General features: G+C 37.9%; 1 protein-coding gene across 1 annotated transcript in view; it reads right to left on the bottom strand.

Moving 5' to 3' along the window:
* The window catches only part of myot (myotilin), a 44,849-nt gene extending 27,342 nt beyond the window's left edge, over nucleotides 1–17,507 (bottom strand). The window contains exons 1-3 of the mRNA XM_052013575.1: nucleotides 17,467–17,507; nucleotides 724–1,407; nucleotides 385–532 (exon numbers count right to left, since the gene is read on the bottom strand). Coding sequence (XP_051869535.1) covers nucleotides 385–532; nucleotides 724–1,407; nucleotides 17,467–17,507 — 873 coding nt within the window. The remainder of the gene's footprint in view (nucleotides 1–384; nucleotides 533–723; nucleotides 1,408–17,466) is intronic.
* Nucleotides 17,508–17,779: the final 272 nt, after the last annotated feature.

Below are 17,779 nucleotides of genomic sequence, written 5' to 3'. Positions count from 1 at the left end.
CCAATTCACAAAAAAATTAAAATAACAGATAGAAAATATTCTCTCAATTCACCAAAAAATTAAAATAAACAAAACTGAATAGATGCATCTTGTAAATTAATGTTATCTCTCAAAACTACTGGAGTTTGAAATAGTAATATCAGCTCTTGAAGATCCTAAGGCATGAGTCTCCACTTCCAGGATATCACATTGATTTGGATTCCAGGCATTTGTTAATCTTGGGATAGATGATGATGATATAGAGTTACTCACCAATATTAATCTTAAAAACTCAAAGTCAAACGATAACCTTTAGTATTGCCAATACAAATAGTGAATTTGGTTTAGAAATAGCGCTAATGAAAAGTGCACTCAACATAAATAATTCTCAATATAGTTGTGTACCTGATGCCCATCATGCGGAAGCCCATTCTTACACCGCAATTTTCTTTCCAAGTCTTGAATGACAGCATTTTTCGAGCCTTGTATCTGTTCATCACTGGTGGGCCTTGGTGACTTGATTTTCTTTCCAGAATCACTGGGGTATCTGTAACTAATGAAAATTACAGGAGCAATGATTAAGGGTTAAATTAATCTTTATTTCTGAGTCAGTAAGTGAGTATTTAAATATTATCATATGCTTTCCATAGGACTATATATTGCAAAAATGTGTTGATATTGAAATCTTTGAACAGGAAGTTTAAATCTTACCAGACTGATCATTTTGGGGCATTTCATACTTACTTAATATCTTCACTAGGCAGCTGCATTTCAGTTTTTGGAACAGGAGCAAATTGGGATGGAAGCACTGAACTGAGAAAGGCAGCAGGGGACTGAGTGAAGGGAGAGGATTTCTGTTTAGAAGAAGTGTAAGGAGGTGACTGAGGACAAAAAGAAGATCGAAGAGTTGGTAATGGAAGTGCTGGAGTTGACTCTCTATTAGAGCCAAATGATGAAGACGCAGTAGAAATGGGAGAGCTTAATGTTGATGATAAAGCAGACATTTGCTGGCTGTTTTGGCTTTGTGATTGCTGGAAGGAATTAGAAAATTGATGAACACTGTGAGATTTTGTTTGCATTGCAGGGGGATGCTGAGGTAATGGACTTCCAGTGACCTCCGATGTCAGAGATAGGAACTTTGGTTGGCACTTAGTCTGTGATTGAATGAAATCACTTGGCCGCTCATAGTTGAAACTTGATCGATGCGCTGGTTCTGAAGAAAGCTTGGCCACATTCATAGCAGTTACTTGTTGGCTTGTCTCCAGCTTAGGCTGAGGTGTTGGATCAGGAGATGTTTGTTGGACAGAAACTGGTAGGTATGCCCCAAGAAAGACGATATTCTGCTTTTGTCGGATGCCCTTTAGCTGAGGGTGAAAGTCTTGCAAATTGGATGGAGAATGATGCTTGATATTCTGCTGTAATGGCTGACTGGACAGAAGAAGGAAAATAATTTTTAAAGAAACTTATTTAAAATATTGATTCTAATGCAGATAAATACAGGACTACTTTGCAACAGAAATGTTATGCATGATCAGGTTTTCAATAAATATGCTAATTTTCACATTTGTAGTACAGCTAACTTGACAATTCCACTCCTGGGGCATTGCCTTCCAAAGGAACTGTGAGGGTATGTTCCGTGCTTTCATCTGGTTTTTCCAAGGTCCCCTCTTTAAAGTATAATCGAAGATGCCCAGCATGATTTGCATCCCCTGTTGTGAACACGGTGCAAAGGGGCACAAATGCCTGCAATATCATTTCTGAAGGAAAGCTTCCTCTCTTGTGGAATAAAAAAAGTCTTTATTAAATCAATTCAACATTTTCCAGAAAGAGATGGGAAAGCCCCAGAAGTGAAAATCTGGTTTGCTCTGACGAGGACTGTCCCATCTTTTGACAAGAGGTTCATTCTTCAGGAAGTTGTATAGTTAAAAGATCATCAATTTGAAATGTTAACTCTATTTCCTTCATAAGAGATGGTGACTGACCTGTTCACTATTTTCAGAACTTTGTTTATGTCAGCATCTGCAGTTTTTTTCGATTCTCCATAATTTTTGGGATTTTTTTTATTTTTCTGCGTGATCTTCTTTCCCTTTTAGTATCATGACTCATCTGATATTTGTGTCCAATCCTCTTAGAAACTGTTTCTCTATTTTGGGGAGGGGGGCTAAGGAAGGCTTTTAAGGATCCTTTAGGTAGCTATGTTATATTGCCTGGTTTGTCATGATTGCCCAGTGAAGTACTGTGCCAAATTGCTGACCTCAGGCACTTCGGCAGCTTCTAAAAATGTATCCCACTTCACCCATGATAAGCTTCAGGAAAAGTGAATGAAATAGTCTGAAGCTGTTGGGAAGGCTTGTAGATTGTTGGACATTATTGCAAAGGGGATGGAGAAATAAAATGGGTAAGGCCTGCTGAAACTGTAGAGGGACTTGAGGAAGCCACATTAAAATATTCAAACAGTCTTGTTTCCCCTACTTTAGAAAACATATACTTGTATTGGAGGTAGTTCAGAGAAAATTTGCTAGTCTGATTCCTAGAGTAAATGTATTGACTTATGAGGAAAGATGAAATAGGTTATGCCTTTAAACTTCGAGTTTAGAAAAGTGAAAGTTGATTTTATAGAAATATAAAAGATTCTGAGAGGACTTGTTAGGGCACATTTTCTCTAATGGGGGAATCTGGACATAGAGGGCATATTTTCAGAATAAAAGATCACCCTGTAAAGAAGAGACGTTGAGGAATATCTTGTGTGGGTCAAGAGCCTTTGGAATTTTCTTTCCCAGAAAGTATGGAGATAAATCATTGAATATATTCAAGGCCAGGATGGGCAGATTTTGGTCTATGGGGGAGTCGGACTGATGAGAAATAGGCAGGAAAGTGGAGTTGAGGCCACGATCAGATCAGTCAATCTTACAGACTAGCAGAGCAAGCTTGAGGGGCCATATTAGCCATTTTTTTAAAATGTTGAGACAGGCTGTCTTAATGGTGTTGAGCTGAAGTCTGCAAATAATTACATGAACGAATCTGTACCATTCAGATTTTCTGACTCTCCATATCCCCATCCTTGCCAGATACACAGCCCTATATTCTCCCTATCCACTGTGCATCCCCTCCATTAATATTAGGGCCATTGGTTTCAATAGGCTACAATTATTTCTTAGATGTGACTTTTTAAAAAAATCAATTTGCAGACCATTGCATTAGTCTCTTTAATTGGCTTTCATCCATCCAAGGGCCTTTAGATTTTAAGAGATGAAAATGATTGCTACCACTATGCATTACATTTTTTATTGTAAAATTTAAGTAGTGAATTGCAGCATTTAAAAAGTATCGTGATAAGCTACTATTAAAACTTGCTTGAAGCCAATATTCAGGTGCAGCAAGTGGTGAAGGGGCAAACGTTATCTTAGCATTTATACCAAGTGCATTTGAATACTGAAGTAAGGAAGCCTTAATTCAGTTGTATAGCGCCACATTGAAACTGAAATATTGTGTACAATTTTAATCTCCTTACCAAAGAAAGGATTTATTTACCATGAGGGAGTGCGCTGCAGATTCATTAGACCAAGGATGGACAGATTGCCATCAACTTTTTATGTGCTAAGCTATCTGTAAAAAAAATTATTGAAAATATTTTGCCTTATTGAATGAAATGTAACTGAACTTTTAAGCTCCTATCAAGTCATAATAGCAGGTAAATATTTTGCAAGTTTGTACACTTGCGCACCACCCCAAAGTCCATTTGAATGGTGGAGAAGTGGCGTGGCTATTCTTTTCATTCCTGTGTCAGCCATCTTAACATCAATCACTCCAATACTTATATTGCCAGTTCCAGTTAAGAACTGTTGATTTAACAGCTTCAGCCTTGAAGCAACATCTTACAAGTAAACTTGCATGCAGCTCCCAAAGCATGCACAGTTAGTTGCTTAATCTTGTTGAAGGCTCCAGAATTCCATTCCTTCCTTGCACTTTGAATGTTACAGACATGTGCAAAACACTCCCCTCGTGACCCCAACGAAACTGGTGTATGTCCTAATCCAACCCTATTGTAGCCAATATTTTCATGAACAGTTAAACTTCTAGACCTTTAACATCTGGGCTTCATTTAAATTTCTCTTGCTGACTCTTGCCCAGAGTTGGCTGGAAAGACAGACAGCAAAAAAGAATTGAATGCTGCAAACCATGGCCATGCACCAAAGGAAAGTGGTCCCCAACAAGTAGAAGGTGGGTGGGTTCTGGAGGGTTACAATTAGAGGAGAGGACTGGGGAGCCGAGGGTAGGAGAACATCAAATTTACTTATAGAGCTTTTGCTGACAAATTGGACACAGTCCATGATTCACTTATTTTCAAATAAAATTATGTCAGAATGGATGACTTCAGCATCTAACATTCCAGTACTCATGACCCCCTCCATACATGACTCAAAATACCCGGGTTTTATTATAATGGGGGTGGATAGGAGTGCAGAGGTTCTTGCAAGGGGCATTTTATTTTCATTTCTACCTGGCCACATAAAATAAAATTGAGCCTTTTGATTCTGATCTTATTTCTTCCATGATATAATCTTTTTGTTCTGGGATTAGTGAAGTACCTGAGGATATATTTTGTCCAACTCAGTTCTTTTTCTGGGAAAAGAAATTTGGAAGAATTTTAATGGAAGTTCCTGTCACTTCCATGACATCATCTGTTCCAAAGTACCACAGTTTGCTGGCAAGATGCCAGTACAGAACTAATGATCTCATGGCATATTAAACTTCCATAATCTCCAGAATTAAAAAAACCTCCCTTTTTAATGAAAGCCTGGTATAGGAAACTGTAGTATTTATTTTAACTATTATAAGTATAAATATTTTCTGGAGTGATTCTGTAATCATTCTCTCTATAACACCCAAATCTTCAGGCGGTAGGCACATAATTAAATGGGCTTGTGATTTCTGATTTCTTGTATGTATGTGATATTTTGCTAATTGTTAAAATATATTTTGTCTTTTCAATTAAGGAAGGCAATTTGTGTCTTGCTCTGAGATGAAGTTAAGTTTAACAATCTGGTATTAATATCAGAATTGCTTTTCTAAACTTAAAATATCATGCTCCCAATAATGCAAGTATATTTTTGCAACCTCCAAGTGTACTTCTTCGTAAATCTGTAAAATAAAAAACTAGCTTTTCACTTAATTCCTTATTTTTTGAGCTTTTAGTGTAAATCTGAATGGAAAAGATTAAATAGAAGCCTGTGAAAAAGTAAATGCCAAAAATCTTTGCCTGTGGAAAATGAAAATATGCTTTAAGGACTGTTAATGAAGTTAAATTTTCTTGAACCCAACAATGTCGTAATTTATAAAATGTAATTAGAAAGCCATCTCATGGGAACCATATCTAGACACTGAGCAATCAAAGGTATCAAAGATTTCTAAAAATTAAATCTTAAATCATTGTTTAAGCACTAACATTTACATTTTCTAAGATTAAATTATGTATTTTAAAATAAAAATCCAGTTTTGCCTTGACAGGATTTGATTTTGCACTCATTGTCTCACCAAATAAAAAATCAGTTGGTTAAGCTTACCTTAATTTGAGTTTTCTGTGGGATGTAAAGTACTTTGATACATGCACTATGAGAGACCTTTTAGTACAGCTATTAACAGAGAAGTTAAACTTTGAAAGTTAGTGCTGGTATATTGCACAGGCAGGGAGGAGATGACGTTTGGTGAATGACTGATCTGTCATTACAGCACTATATCATTTACTCCCTCACCAAAATAAGAGTCTCTCTGCTAATCAGTCTACATTGGAGGACATACTGAATGACCCTCAAATGCAATATGCAGTTTATTGGCGTATTCAGTTTGCTTTCTTTAATTGTATCAATATAGGATCTCCTCACTTATAATAGATGACTTTTTTAGCATTAAATCTCATTACATCTGACTATTGAACAGTTCCCTAGTACGATAAAATGGACTCTTGACCTCACAATCTACCTCATTATGACCTTGCACCTTATTGTCTACCTGCACTGCACTTTCTCTAACTGTAACACTTTATTCTGCACTCTGTTATTGTTTTACCTTGTACTACCTCATTGCACTGTTATAATGAATTGATCTGTATGAATGGTTTGCAAGACAAGTTTTTCACTGTACCTTGGTACATGTGACGATAATAAAACAATTTACCAATTTACATTTTCCCACCCCACTGACTTCTCTTTTGTCTGTTGTATTTCCCAGCTTATGCCTTTGTTTACCCTGTTGCCATAAGCAGATGTGGAAGTGACGAAGATAGCCCAGGCCAGACATATTTCCAATTTTTCCTCTGAAAACTACATATCTATTCCATACAATGCAGCTGAACTTAACAATGCTGTATATGGAGACCTGCTGCTGGAAATCACTTTGGGAGATTTCTCCAGATATTTTCCTGCCATAACTATATTTCTCCAAATATAATTTCTGCCATATATGTCTTAAATATATACTTACCCAAGCTTTTATAAGAATTCTTTAAAAAATTACACTTGTTCATACAGTGTATGGCATGAATCCATTAATTTTAACCATCACTATATTGCAATGGTTTTATATGGCAATTCATGTAAAGCTAAATAGCAATGTTGATATTATGCACCAAATACAATTTATCTGTGGTATTCTTATCAGAATTACATTTTAGTTATGTTTTAAGGATACCTTTTGCCACATTTATTGTTGGTTGATTTGTGTAACTCGTTGTTATCGCAGTTCTTCAAAAGAAACTATTGATAGCAGCTTTCTGATCTAATGGAAAGTTGTTTACAAATCCTACATGAATTGTGTATCATTTTTTGAATGCATACTTTCCATTATGCTATCTTTAACAACTGTACTGTCCAGCCAATAAGTTCTTAAGCATGTAGATTTTACTATCAGTTGTGTGTTATTGACAATTAATTTCTTTTTTGCTGCCATTCAAGGTCAGGTCATGAGTCAATATCACCTCACTAGAGTGTGGTGTTAAGTCCAGTTACAAAGTTTAAAATTCTGCTGGGCAGAGTTCTTAAAAAAAAGTTTTGTTTTGGAATTGACAGCATTCTTAAAATGTTCCGTGCAGGAGTGGAGTTCTGTAACTGTGTGCAGGGATCTAATATGAGTGGAAATATGAACACACAATCACAGCACCCCACTGTTCAATTATGAATTAATGATGCAGTGTAAAGATGGATTAGAATGTCTAAACCATGCCTAGATTTAACCGAATTGCAATTTTAGTTTTATCACAGAATATTATAAGTTAGGTCACCTAATGCTACTGAACTTTTCTTGGATTTCTTTTATAACAACTCCAGCTATTATAGGAATAGGAATGCATGCAGATTTTAAAATATGCAATGACGTCCAGTCCCTTCAAAACAGCAAATAGAAATGCTCTTATTTTGAAATGTGAAGCCTTTTTTTAGGCTGCCTATTGAATTCTTGAAGCAAATGTGGCTCAATCAATCTATTCACCGGCTCCTTTGTGACAGCTCCTCCCACTTCTCGCGTCAGTTGCTTCACTCATTGTTATGTTGCCGTTTATTCTCAGAACATTCCACTGGATCTTTACTGTTCCAAAGAAGTGTTTCTGCCACATCTCTAGCCTTTCCTGCAGTCTTTTTTAGAAATAATGACAGTTATAGCAGTTCTGCTCTGGACAGACAGGATTGCTCCTGTCATTTACTGACCTTTAATATGAACAGCATGCTACTCATTGATAGATTTCAATTTAATGATGTAGCTAAACAAAAATAGTATGACTTAAACCATACCATCAATTGAATGAAAGCTGTGTTGCAATAACATTGCTAATGAAGTAGGTGCATACCCTATTCCTTTAGTTAAAATGGTTTGTGTTTGTTTACAATTATAAATTAACAATTATGTTTGATTAAGGTCTGCTTTTAAGTAAAAATTTGATTACTTAAATACCTTCATATATTATGTGTTTGCTGGCGTGAAATAGAAAATACCCCTTACCCTCTTTTTCCTTCATATTCCCCTCCCTTGCCAAACACTTAAACTGTTTCATTTATTCAGTTCCTCTCTAATCATGTGAAGATCCATAATTCCATAGAATATACAACAGAGAAACAGGCCATTTGGTCCATAACAGAATTTACATGAGCCTCAATCTTCCATGCTTGATTTCACACTGTTCCTTGCTTTATCTCACACCATCAACATGCTCTTCTATTCCTTGGTTCCTCACATATTTATCTTGCTTTTTCTTAAATGCATCCATGCAGTTCACTTCAACTATTCCATGTGGTAGGAAGTTTCATACTCTGTTATCTGAGTAAAGAAGTTGATTAAATTCTCAATGGATTTGTTGGTGGCTATTTCAGATTTACAGCCCACAGTTTGTCTTATTCCCACAATGTCTGGCTATTCTTCCCATCCACCAGTAGGATATTTGAAAGCATCTCCTGTATTTTATTTTGCGGCAAATGTCCTCCAGGGACCACCTGGTATTTTGGTGGAACCTAATGCTCCATTACAAAATTATGAACTGACTTTGTACTCTCCATTTTACCTATTGAGAAGGAACCAGGGCTGAAAGTGCGTTAAACAGTGGCTGTTGGGCAGGCCAATGAATCGTTCATTTTGCACCTGCTGCTAGGAAGTTCAGTGGTGCACTAGGCTTAAGCTATTGTATTATTGATGTAGGTTTTTCTGATACCTGCTACACCAGTTCAGAGTGCACAGTGGAAATTGTCTGAGTCTGGAGTCGTGGCTGGCACTGGGACTTGGGTGGGCGGTGTGGGTTCTGGTTTGGTTATAGTGGATTGGTGGGGGTAGTCATTGGTGGGGTAGTCATTGGTGCCATGAGAAATTGTGTACTGTGGGATACAGGACTGAGGGATACACTGAAGTATGGTGGAGCCACTACAAAGAGTCTATGGGGGAAAGAGCACAGTTGAAGGTCTTCCCGCTACTGGACATTTGAGAACATAGCCCTGTTTAACAACCTGTCAAATATAATGCTGATGGAATGTTTGGGAATCAAAGATTAATGCCAGGTTGGCATTAGAGTAAATATTATAAACAATGGAAATGATGTGCTCAGAACAGTGAATGATGACAGGTAAATGTCATGTGTTGTAGAATAGAAAATTTTATGAACAAAGTATATTTTTGGAAAAAAATTGTGTCACATGTTTGATTGAACAACATTGTATCATTACTTTGGGTTGAGTTGAGAGATATCTGCTACCGTAAGCAGACTTATTTCCCCTGATTCTGCTCGTCCAAGTTAATTTGTTATAATCAACTGAAAAGTACAAGGATCGGTGCTGGGAACCTTGATGTTTGTGATATACTTTAATTACTTGGATGTGAATGAAGGAGGCATGATTAGAAAGTTTGCAGATGACATGAAAGATTGGGGTGTTGTAGATAGCAAGGAGGATTTTCTTGGGCTACAGCATGATATTGATCACTGGAATGCTGGGAACAGCAATGGCAGATGGAGTTTAATCCTGACATGTATGAACTGATGTCTTTTGAAAGGTCAAATGATGGTAGCTCATACACAGTAAATAATGGGGCTCTGCTGAGAGTTGACGAACAGAGGGACCTAGGGGTACAAGTCCACAGATCCCTGAAAGTGGCAGCATAGATAGGGTGGTGAAGAAGGCATATGGAATGCATGCCTTCATTAGCCGGTCATTGAATATAAGAGCAGGAATATCATGAAACAACTGTATTAAGGCCACACCTGTGCAGTTCTATTTGCCATACTATAGCAAGGATGTGGTCGCGCTGGAGAGGATGCAGAAGAGATTCACCAGGATGTTGCCTGGATTGGAGTACTTCAGTTATGAGGAGAGATTGGATTGGCTGGGTTTGTTTTCCATGGAACAGAGAAGGCTGAGGGATGTCCTCAAAGAGGAATACAAAATTATGAGGGGAGTAGATAGTAACAATTTTTTCTCATGTTGGAGGTGTTGAAGACAAGAAGGCATAGATGTAAGGTAAGAGGTTGGATGCTTAGCAGGCATCTGAGAGGGAATCTTTTCACACACAGTGGTTGAAATCTACCTGGAGGTGGGAGAGACGGGTACCCTCACAACATTGAGGAAGTATCTAGACAAGCACTTGAATTGCTAAGGCATAAAAGGCTATGGACCAAATTTGGGTAAATTTACTAGCATAGGTAAGTACAATGGTCGACATGAACTTGGTGGGCCAGAGAGTCTGTTTCTGTGCTTTATGACTCTATGACTCCAGTACAAGAAGAACCTAAATATACTATACTAAGCAGGGAACATTGCAGAAGTTGTGTGTATTGCTCTGTTTTCAAAATTCACATTTAGCACAGCATCTGAAAGTGGATTTTTGTCTCTGATTTTTACCAAAGGTATTAAGGGACATGAAACAAAGATGTCTATGCAGTGAGTGATTATTTAAATGATGAAATTTGTTTGAGTGCTTAAGGTGCTTACAGTTTCAAAAGAAATCAATGTAGATACAGTAAATGTGAACAGGTAGTGGTGAGTCATTGTGGTAAAGGATATTAACTGTTATGCAAAAGGGAATTTCTAATACCTTAGCCATAAGTATTTCTGCACATTGGCTGTAGAGTCTAAATGTTTCTAAGTTCTATCCTTGACTGCTTGGTTCTGCTGGAGACAGGGTAGAGGAGCTTCATGGGCATCTTTTCTATTTAATTGTTTATCAGAGGCTCATTTCAAATGCTGCAGAGGAAACATAAAGTTTTTTAATTCTATTGTCATTGATGCAGAATTAGCATTGTGAAAATGAAATATTCTTTCCCCAGTTCACTTGCAGTGCATTTCTGTTTCCATATAACTAACTCATTTGTGAGGAAATTTGACTAAGTATTTAACCTGATGGACTTGGTGTCCATACAAAATGTCATGATAAAGTGTTGTCCCTAAGGCATGCTATTCTATTCTAATCATGTTCTATTTTTTAATTCATTGGGTTCTTGAGTCTATTTACAGAAATAATATGTTTCCTGTGAGTTGGCATTGAGAATTGAGAAAAAGGCTGCGTATAACCCAGATTTTATGAACATCTGGTATTTCCACCTTGTAACATTCTTATTCTTCTTTTTAATCAACTGTTTTGGTTGTGGTTTTAAAAAAAAACTCTGGCCCATTTTTGGATTAGTTTGTCCAGGCTCGCTTTATAGTTAATACACTCCAATTCAGGCAACATCCTGGTGAACCTTTTCTGCACCCTATCCAAAGCATCCACATGCTCCCTATTGTGTGGCGACCATAACTGCATGCAGTACTCTAAGTGTGGCCTAAACAAAGTCTTATATGCTGAACCATGACTTCCTGACGTTTATACTCCACACCCTGACCAACAAAGGCAAGTATGTCGCATGCCTACTTTACTATCCAATCCATTTGTGTTGCCACTTTCAGGGAGCTATGGTCTTGCATCCCAAGGCCCCCCTGTACATCCATTCTTGAAGGGGCCTGCCATTTACTATATCCTTTTGCATTTGACCTCCCAAAATGCAACACCTCACACTTATGCAGATTAAATTCCATCTGCCATTTCTCTGCCCAACATTCCAACTGATCTGTGTCCTCATTGTATCCTTTGACAACCTTCCTCGCTGTCCACAACTCCACCAATTTTCATGTCATGTGCAAAATTACCAATTAATCCACCTACATGTTCATTCAAATCATTAATATATATATATATTAATATATATATTACAAACAACAGAGGTCCCAGCATTGATCCTTGCTGAACACACTGGTCAAAGACCTCCAGTCAGAAAAACACCCCTCTAACACTATACACTGTCTTCTATGACCAAGCCAATTTTGGATTCAACTTACAAACCATGGATCCCATTAATCTTCTGGACCACCCTAGCATGAGGGACCTTGTGATATTTAGTCCATTTTGGGGGAAAAATCTGAAGGAGAAATGAGGAATTTGAGAGATACACATGTGATCCATAGAATCTATAGGACTTAGGAAGAGTGGAAGGTGATCTCTTAGAGAAAAAAATTCATCACGAGTAAGCCAAAAAGAGCTCAGTAAATGGATTATCCAGATGTGTTTTCACATATTGTTATGTTATAATTCATCCAGCTGAAATCTTTGTGCTCTACAAACCCAAGTGACTGAAATACTTCATTCAGCACTTGTTGATCCTAAGACAATTCACTAAGCTAAATGTAACAACATTTGCAAATAATTGCCGAACATTACATGTCCAATTTTAACATGAATTGTGTTGTGAAAGAATAACACATGATAAGTATCACTTGCTCAAAGGTCACATGATCAAAAACTCCAGCAAGACATCCATCCAGGAGGGTCCAGGAACTCCATGGATTTGAACTGGATTTTCTGATACTAAGTGAGGAACATTGGGGCTCTGGGTGAACTCTGGAATAGTACTGCAACGCTCCCTCACTTCGGATCCACTTGTGTACAACTGGCATCAACACTGTCCATTTGGACCTTAGGGTCACCTAACAATAAAAGTTCCCAGACCCAAAGCAGGCATGTCTCTAGTTCAACCATTCAGCCACAGTGACTGGTTCCAGTGTATCTATTTTTGGGCATCAGTTACTGTGCCACACTTTTGAATGTCGGACTGAACATAAAAGTTGATAAATTTAAGTTAAGGCAATTGCCACAAGGAAACCTGATATTGTTCCGCAACAAACAGATCCCAATTTAATGTGGGTCAGAATGTGGCTAATCTTAACTCTCATGAATTCTTCACTGGTTCAAAGAGGCAGCTGCATTAATAGTTGAGAAAAGTTAAAAGTGCAACTGTGAATTACAATAAATGTCAATGCATATTATTCTGATTATTTTGATTTCAATAATGACCATAACATAGTTGTAATATAATTATTTCCACCAGATGGACCAAAAATCAACGGCCCAACAACAGCTTACATTTTTATACCTCCTTTCAGTCACAAGGGCTACCTAAAAAAATTCTCAGGATGAATCATCTGGTTATCACCTCTAAACAGCTATCATTTCATGCATTTCACGACTGACAAAGTGGAACCTAGACCTCAGTTCCTTCAGGTACATGCAATTATGAAAATTTGCTTAGAATCCTTCTCTTAGACACCATTGCTTAAGAAATGGAATATAGTTAAAAAATGATTTGTCATTTCAAAGAGTGAAAATACCAGGAGCTTTGGAGTAGGTAAAACTCCTGGAGTAATTAGGTGCCATGGCAAAGAACTTACTGGAGTATGGAATGACAATTAAGTAGCTGAAAACAGATTAAAAAGAGAAAATGGTGTTGGATCTAATTGGCAGCCAGAGTAGGTGGTTTTTCTAGAGTTTTAGTACTGCATTGTTGCCAACAGTTCCTGTATTGATTTCATGTAGTCAATAGCAACACCCAGCTTGACTAATGCTGCAGCAGAGAAGACTAAGTAGAGGCAGTTTTTATTGCTTTCTGTCACAATTGACTTTACAATTTGCTTTTTTTTTGCTATCCTTGTTTGGATCTATTCAGTTTGCTGGAGGATTTCAGTTATTTAGTTTTTCAGATGAACATTGACTCAGCATCCCTTTAGAAAACATGCATTTGGGTATGATAATTTTTTTTACCAGTGGAAAACTGAAAATATGTGCAGTCACCTGGAGTTATAAGAAACTGAATCAATCCTGCACGTATTTGATGCTCCCACTTTTTAATAGAGCAAGATTTGCCAAAATGTTTGCAAATATATAGGACAACATAACAACATGTAAAGCACCCACCGGACTATGCACAATGAGGTACAATTCACTCTCTGAAGCAGAGTGTAAGGATATAATCTGACACAATGAGACTATTTAATAGATGTTAGTACAGGGGTGGAGGATGCTCGAGCTGTACAGCAGGAGAAAGAAACATGAATAAACAGTTTGAAGGAATTGCTGGATCACAAAGAGATCCACAATATCATAGCGCCACAGGGAAATGAAAAGCCATTGAGATCTTCAAGGCTTATATGCCAATCAATTAGATCGAAACAGTTTATTTGCCCCATCCTGATACTTATGCTCCACTCAAACCTTCTACCATTCTTCCTTATTCACCTCCTTCAGCATGGCTCTCTATTCCCTTCTCTCTTCTTGGTAGCAAGCCCTGGGTTTCCATGTATATGTTGTCAAATATAGAATTTGGGGACAATCTAGTAAATTTGAAAGATGGAATTTGTCAGTTTGCTCTATCACTGGACTCTGCATGCTTGACATAGTGCAAGACCATATTGATTTCAGTGGAGATTATCCAGAAAACAATGCGGTAGCAAAGGCAAGGTTTGTTATCTTATTAAAATTATTTTGCTTTAATTTTAATATTTTTAATTACTTATTATTACAGAAATGCTCATTCTTAGTTATGACCTTACCAGTTGAAAATCTACAACATTACTGTTTCCCTTTCTACCTGCCATTGCTGCAAAGAATTCAGTGAGGTTGACTATTTATAGTAATATTTTGATTACTTCTTATTTTCTCCATTTTGTTTAGTCAATGAGAAGCAACCAGTCTGCAGACGTTTAGATAATGTAGGTATTATGTTAGCTATCCACAATCCACTGGCATTATACCCTTTACAAACAAATTATTATTTATGTATATAGTGCCTTTGCTATCTCTTAAATGGGCAGATACAATTTTTTAATCAGGGGTTTAATCCTCTTTGAATTTGATTAATTTATTTAATATTTCTCTTTTTGAATTAAATATGATTTTATCAGTTTTAACCTTAGCTTCCAGTGTCATAATTTGTCTCCCTTGTAACTACTGAAGTAAAATTATTTAATACTTTTTTGCCATTTCACTATTGCTGGATATAATTTTATCAGTAGTTACCACCCCTTAAGGCCCCTTTTCCATTGCAGCCTATACTTGGGTGCCTATTGAATTGTTTTATTCTTTAATGTGGTTACATCATTCCTAATAACTTCCTAACTAATTCCTCACTTTTTTCCTGCTCTTCATCTTCACTGTTCTCTTGCTCTCCATTACACTTCCTCCACTTAGCATTTGTCTCATTCCCATCCCTCAATCTCTCGTTGACTGCAGGAGTTTGCCCCGCGTGCTTCTGTTTATTCCCACATCCCAAAGATGTGCTTGTTGGTAGGTTGATTGGCTATTTTACATTGCTCCTATTGTTGTAAGGGTGGCATGAGAATCCGGGGTAGGGGGTAGTTGATGGAGATGAGAGGAAAAAAATGGGATTAGTGTAGATGGGTTCAATTGATGGTTGGTGCAGACATGGCGGACTGAAGGGCCTGTTTCCCTGCTGTAGGCCATGACTCTGAGGTGGTGGTGAGCTGCCTTTTTGAACCACTGCCCTGCTGTTCTTCTGCTGAAGGTACTCCCACAGTGCTCTTGGGGAGGGAGTTCTGGGATGAAGGATCGGCAATATACAGTATTTCCAAAACAAGTGGGCAACTTATAGGGAAACTGCAGGCAGTGGTATTCCCATGCACTTGACGCTCATGTCTTTTCTGTAGTTAGAGGTCAGGGGTTTGGGAGATGTCGTCATCATTTGACTATGTCTCAATCTTTTTACCCACCTTAGATTCATATTGTGATGCATTTACCTACTAAAACCTTCCTTCTCAGTCTGTAAATGTACTACTCATTAAGCACCTACACATTTTTGGGAGAAATTTATTTTAGATTTCTTTTGTCCTGGTGTAGAAGCTGATTTCTGATCTAAGCTGGTAATGACATGGCTCTAATCTTATGCTGACACTTCTTTGTTTTGGATCACCTATCCAGAGATAATATTTTTACTAGAGCTTGTCCATTCCTTCCTTCAATCTTCTTAAAAGCCATAATTATATCAATCCTACATTGAAACATATAACAGCGGTAAACAATATAAAATAGCAGCAGGACTTGCTGGTTCTTCAGAAGTCCAAAATTGCCTATTGTCAAAAAAATAGTCTTAATTTTACATAAAACTAAATTGAATATAAGAGCACTGAAACAGGACCCAACCTGTTCAATCTTCCTCTACAACTATAATTTCTCAATTCTGGTACTGTTCTTTCTTGCACTTTCTCTAGTGCTACTAGGCCCTCCAATTTTGCTGGTGCTTGCAAAGGTATATTAACCAGCAATAAGGCAGCAGACCCCAGATGTTTAGTTCATATAATAGCCACAAAGGCATTCTCAGGCTTTACAGAATAGGCCTTGCGCAAGGTTAGATCTATCCCTCAGACATTCCACCCATGTGGAGTGCATAAAGGAAACCAGTCTGGAATCAGGGTCAGATCCAGGGGGTGCTATGGGAAATAAATTCAAGAGGGTCATGGATCTGGCTGTTAAGTAGAGTGGTGAGGTTTGTAGGTTGTCAAGTGGGGAGTGGGGGGTGGTGGTGTTGGTTGATGTAGTTGGGCTAGCTGTGCTAATTAGTGTAGATGGGCATCAGTGTTCAAGGATGGGGATTGATTGTTATTTGGAGATGGGTCAGGTTATCATATGTTGGGATTGGTTAGGAGATAAGGAAGGTGGGTTTGGCTGGCCAAGGGTCACAAGTTTGGGGAGAGAATGGGGATCTTCACTGGCTCTGGAGGCCTGAGGGGAAGGTGGGGAAGTAAAGTACTTAAAGGATACCTGACTGAGCTGGGTTCTGAGCAGTGCTTGGGTGGTAGCTTTAGTCTGCTCAGAAGCAGGTTTCAGAGGGGACCTGTGGATCTTGTTCCCTGTTCTTACATCAATGACTATCCCTAAAATGGTATCCAGATATGCAGTGTCACTGCACTCATCTGGAATTCTCCATTTATCAGACCCTGGAATAAAAATCATGAACTTTACAACGTAAATGGTAAATTCCAGATTTTCATTTTTTCATAGAATTGGATTACATGGTGCACAAAAATATGGCAATGCAATCCAATTTTAAGCATATATAAGATATGGAGACCTGAAACAATGCAGTGCTCTGAAAAGTGTGATGAGAGTCCTTTGCAGTTTTAACTTAATCTCAATAATTTTGACTTCTATACCTCAGGAAAGAAATTCTAGGAGATCAAAACTTCCATGAGGCATATCCTATGTGAATGGGGACCATGGAGACCCTTCAGGTGCTCTTGGCAGGAGGTCACTAGGTAGGAGTCGGTGAAGATATGAGTGCAATCTATGAGTGGCTGTACTTTGGGAAGCTTGTTCTGCATTCTCTGCCTGCTCCCAGGTCCTTTCCTTGATTATGGAGTTTGTGCTCCTTTATGTTGCTCTAATTCAGGGAAATAGCAGTGGCAATAGCCTGGAATAATCCTGACACTAGGAAGCTGAGGGTGACTGTGACCCTGACATCCACAGACAAAGCAGTCCAGACACACACTTGTATTATATTTCAAGTCATAGGAGGTCGGAGATCTCAGTCAGGACAAAGAAAGCAGTCTGAGTTTTGGCACATTTAAGTAGCACATTTGCAGGGGAATAAAGATGGTAAGTGTTGAATGTCCTGCGAATAAGAACTGTTGTTTTTCTCACCTGTGAGATTGAAAATCCCGTGGCAGACAAATTTCACACATTGCGCTACAATTGATGGTGTGGGGAAGTCTTAGATCAGAAAAAAACTGCTATGGAGAATAAAAATCCCACTGAAAAATTAGATGAATTTCCCAGTGGCACAGAGGCATTCTGAAATGTACATAAAATTGTTCTTCAGGACAACTCCATTTTCAATAGCTCAGCAAATTTTTGGAGTTGTATGAACACATCTCTTGCCCAATATATACAGTACATAAACTTTTCACCAAACTGTAATGCTGCTTTTGATGAGCTGTTCTCCTGCAGCTCTAGA

The sequence above is a fragment of the Pristis pectinata genome, chromosome 4 (assembly GCF_009764475.1).
Source record: "Pristis pectinata isolate sPriPec2 chromosome 4, sPriPec2.1.pri, whole genome shotgun sequence".
Taxonomy (NCBI): domain Eukaryota; kingdom Metazoa; phylum Chordata; class Chondrichthyes; order Rhinopristiformes; family Pristidae; genus Pristis; species Pristis pectinata.
Note: the sequence above shows the minus strand (reverse complement) of the source record. Positions and strands in the feature narration are given on the sequence as shown.